Source organism: Apodemus sylvaticus, chromosome 7 (assembly GCF_947179515.1).
Source record: "Apodemus sylvaticus chromosome 7, mApoSyl1.1, whole genome shotgun sequence".
Taxonomy (NCBI): Eukaryota; Metazoa; Chordata; class Mammalia; order Rodentia; family Muridae; genus Apodemus; species Apodemus sylvaticus.
Window position 1 is genome coordinate 114,061,840 of NC_067478.1, and position 4,921 is coordinate 114,066,760.

General features: G+C 32.4%; 1 protein-coding gene across 1 annotated transcript; it reads left to right on the forward strand.

Annotated features, from left to right (window-relative positions):
- The first annotated feature begins 1,126 nt into the window (after positions 1-1,126).
- Positions 1,127-2,059, forward strand: LOC127690126 (olfactory receptor 18-like). Its single transcript, XM_052189678.1, has one exon. It carries the CDS (start codon positions 1,130-1,132, stop codon positions 2,057-2,059), a length of 930 nt encoding a protein of 309 aa, XP_052045638.1. The 5' UTR covers positions 1,127-1,129.
- Positions 2,060-4,921: the final 2,862 nt, after the last annotated feature.

The window sequence follows — 4,921 nt, forward strand, 5'->3', positions numbered from 1 at the left end:
GTTTCAAAAGATGATAAATCTGGATCAATTTTTTCTAAGAGTCAATTTAAGAAAATGTTACAAGAATTTGTCAAAACTGAGAATTATAACTAAAGTTACATTGTACATGAATTAGTATTTTTTCATTACTATCAAAATGCTCAAGACAGGTAATTTTATTTTGAAAAAAGTTTATGTACCTCACAGATTATAGTTCACAATTTCAAACCATGTAGCACCAACATTGATAATATTCTATTTATGAATGGTAGAAATGAAAATGTATTTAAGAGGAAGTCATTATATGTAATAAAAGAAAACAGAGATTGGAGTCTCTTAATACCTACCAAAGCCTAACTTAATTGGTGGACTTCCCATGAGATCCCTTTTCACTTCTCTTCTCTTCTCTTCTCTTCTCTTCTCTTCTCTTCTCTTCTCTTCTCTTCTTTTCTTTTCCTTTCTGTCCTGTACTGTCTTTCCCTATCCTTCCCTGTAATTTTTGTTATGTTTCCTTTCCTTTCCTTTCCTTTCCTTTCCTTTCCTTTCCTTTCCTTTTCTTTCCTTTCCTTTCCTTTCCTTTCCTTTCCTTTCCTTTCCTTTCCTTTCCTTTCCTTTCCTCCCCCCTCCTCTCCTCTCCTTTCCCTTCCTTTCCATTCCCTTTCTTTTGTTTCCTTTCCCTTCCTTCATTTGCCTTCTCTTTCCTTCCCTTTGCTTTGTTTCTCTTCTCCTTTCATATCTTATTATTTCTTCCTTAGTTCCTTTGCTCCTTCCCTCCTAACTACATTCCTTCTATCCTTTATCCTTTCCTTTCTTTCAGATTTTCTCTTTATTCTCCCCTCTTTATCCTATTTATGTAGGGATTCAATTTAGGTTCTTACATCGACTACACAGCATAAAACCACTGGCATCCATTTAAATCATGAATTATGGGCCTTAAATACTGAAAATAAATACTAAACAGAAGAGAAAGTTGCTAGCCCATGCACCTCGATTTAACAATAAATAAAATGTATGTCTAAACTTTAAGTTAGCATGTATGAATGATTTATTATGAATTCCTGAATAACAAAAATATAGGTATGTAATGAGTTGCTCCCATAGAAATTAATACATTGCAAAGGTCTTTTTCCTTTTAAATAATTCTAGCTCCATGGAACTATTAAATTTAACAATTAATCAGGAATTCCTTCTCCTTGGACTCTCAGAAGACCCTGAAATGCAGCCCATCTTATTTGTACTGTTCCTGCTCATATACCTGCTCACTGTGCTTGGAAATGTGCTCATCATCTTGGCCATCAGCTTTGATTCCAACCTCCACAGTCCTATGTACTTCTTCCTCTTCATTCTTTCATTGTCTGACATGAGCTTCAGCAGCACCACAGTCCCCAAAATGCTGATAAACTTGCACACCTCTAACAAATCCATAACTTATTCAGCCTGCCTAACTCAGGTGTCTTTCTTCTTCCTTTTTGGGTGTATGGACAGCCTACTACTGACTGTGATGGCTTATGACCGATGGGTAGCCATTTGTCACCCTCTACACTACCAAGTCATTCTGAACCCTCGTCTGTGTAGATGTTTGGTCATAGCGTCAGTTTGTATCAGTCTCATGGATTTACAGGTTCACTGCTTCATGGTGTCCCAACTAAAATTTTGCACTAATATAAAAATCCCTCATTTTTTCTGTGATGTGCCAGAGCTTCTAAAACTTGCTTGTTCTGGTACCTCTATCAATAACATATTGATATTTCTTGCCAGCATGATTGGTGGTTTCCTCCCTGCTTCAGGAATCTTTTACTCCTACTATAAAATTATTTCCTCCATTGTTAGAGTTCCTTCATTGTCAGGGAAATATAAAGCATTCTCTACTTGTGGATCTCACCTGTCAGTTGTTTGCTTATTTTATGGAACAGGTCTTGGTGTGTACCTTAGCTCATCTATTTTAAGTTCTTCCAAGGGAAGTGTGGTGGCTTCAGTAATGTACACTATGGTGGTTCCCATGATGAACCCCTTCATCTACAGCTTGAGGAACAGGGATATCAAGAAAGCCCTCCAAAAAATTTTCAGTCAAATAATATAAGTTGCCTACCTGAATACTCCCTCAATATGTAGTTTCTTAAATGGAGGTTCACATAATTGAGAATGGTATAGGGAAAAATGTAATGACAACATAATTTTCTAAATATAAAATGTTCAAAAATAGTGCATACATGTAGTGAATCTAGATTTATCTTGCTGTGCCTGTACAAGTTACATGTTATAGCCTTATTGTGGACGGATTTCTTAAGATATATCATTAAAACTTGACACAGCCCATGTTTTTATATAATAAAATACCAAAGAATGGAACCAGAAATACTTTAGATCAGATTAGGTTTCACTGTTAAAAATTGCCACCCATTTATCTCATGCACTAATGAAATATGATTGTTTAATTACATGAAGTACATTTTTTCTAGAGTTTCGTAACATAATTTTTGTGCATGTAAACATGAAATTAATTAAATTCGACTTTTATGCAAGATGTTTAATTTTCAACTAATATTTGTGTTGATGTCTGGAGTTTCATAGAGTAGCTATTTTTAGTATATATTTTCTTGGGAAGGGACACTCATTCCCTTTTAATTATGTAAATGGTGATATTAGTTCCATGCACAAGGGTTAGCCCCTAAATTGAGCATATATGGGCAGCACTGATAGAATTCAGTGGAGTACTTAAAATATTCATGAAATTGGGTGTCGATCCTGTATTAAATGATAGAAATTTTGTGGGGACTAAGTGAAAATGTGGAGTTTATATCCTTATATATCATTATAAACATGTATGAACTTCACAAATATATAGAAAACATTTAAATTACTAAAAGATTTTTAATATGACATTGAGGTAGAATTTGAATTTCTGAAATGATCTTCAATATAATATGCATTTATGTAATTCATATTCCTAGGCATGATGATTTTTCTTCAAAAAACCCCTGATAATTTTATATCCACATAACTAGTAGTCAAATTGGCTTTTATCTTTATGGAATGCTAAAATTTCATGCAGTTTGAAGATATTTTATTATTATTTCTATCAATATATGCATTGTGCTTGATATTGGATTACATAATAATATTTTTCTATAAGACTGTAAGGTATTTTGAACATGTTTCCCTATACTTTACTATAATTTCCCATTTTCCCCTCATCTTTACAGTTGTAATTTTGATGGAATAGCATTGTTTTTTGTAGTGTAAAAACCATTTCTACATTTTATAAATAATGTATTTTCTTTTTTTACTCCTCTTTTAAAGACCTAAGTTGGTTTAATAGCTTAGATATGAACAGTGCTGCCTAAACTGTGTTCTACAAATATGTCCAAATATCTCAATTATATATGAGGATAGACTCCTCTAGATAAATGTGCCAAAATAATATAGTCAGGATATATTTAGTTTTTCCTGTTGGAGAGTTTTTAATCTGATTTAACATGGTAAGAATACTATATATTTCCTCTTGAAGACTTTAATACAAATATAATAATGAAAGAAAAGCTCAGCATAAGATTGGATCAGCTGGAAGTGAAAGTATCTAGGCTTGAAGACAAGGTAGAGTGTTTGTATCACACATTTACAGAAAATGTTAAATCCAAAGCATATCCAAAAATGGAATGCTCAAAAACTCTTTAATACTATAAAAATCAAGGCGATAAAAAATAGTAATAGAGAACAAACTCAGATAAAAAAAAAACTATTCTAAAAAGTAGAGAGTAAAGTAAAAATCTTTCATCCTAAGTTAGAGGAAAAGATGCTTTTATGGAGAAAGAAGCATGCAGACTATCAAATACATAAGATCAGAAAGAAAACCTTCTCCATGACACCAAATCATCTGAAATACAGAACAAAGTAAGAATAATAAATGTGAAAAGGTACAACTCAAAGACACTCAGTAAAATAAGGTCAGGTTCCTTAAAATAATACCTGAAACAGTTAAAGCATTTTAGAGTAATCTCAGAACAAAAATAAATGTAATTGGAGAGGAATTTAAAACATTTTCACTAAAATCAGGAGCAAGAGAAGTATGTCCACTCAAACTTATTTTATACAGCATTTGAGTTCTTCGAACAATAAAACAACTGACACCACCAGATAGAAATTTGTTCCTACAAATTTTAAAGCATTAAACAATGGAATAAAATACAAATGAAAATATAAACACAATTACCCTTTCAATTTATAAACAAATACCCTGAAGAAGAAATTGAGGAAATAACACCATTCACAGTTGCCTTAATATTATTAAATAAGAAGTAAAAAATACTGAAAATAAAGTTGAAATGATACTAACATATAGAAAGACAGCCAGCTCTCATGGATTAGAAGTATTAAATTTGTGAAATTGCCATCTTAACAAAAGCAATCTACAGATTTAATTTAATCATAATTAAAATTCCAATTGTGCCTTTACAGATATTTACAATTAATCTTAACTTCCATATTGATATATGAGGAGTCTAAGATAACCAAAACAATCTAGAACAAAATGCCCCAACACCTACCACCAAATAAATAAATAAATAAATAAAGAAATAAATAAATAAATAAACTGTTGGTAGTATCACAGTCCTCTTGCCGGAAAAGAAAAATACAGATTCAATGCCATACCCATCAAAATCCCAACTCAGTTCTTCATAGAGTTAGAAAGAGCAATTCTCAAATTCATCTGAAATAACAAAAAACCCAGGATGGTTAAAACTATTCTCAACAGCAAAAGAACTTCTGGGGGAATCAGTATCCCAGACCTCAAGCAATACTACAGAACAATAGTGTTAAAAACTGCATGGTATTGGTACAGTGACAGGCAGGTGGATCAATGGAAAAGGATTGAAGATCTATAAATGAACCCACACAGCTATGGTCACTTGATCTTCGACAAAGGAGCTGCAAACATCCAGTG

Coding starts and splice junctions, on each gene's coding strand:
- LOC127690126 (XM_052189678.1), top strand. CDS start 1,130: ATGGAACTATTAAATTTAACAATTAATCAGGAATTCCTTCTCCTTGGA.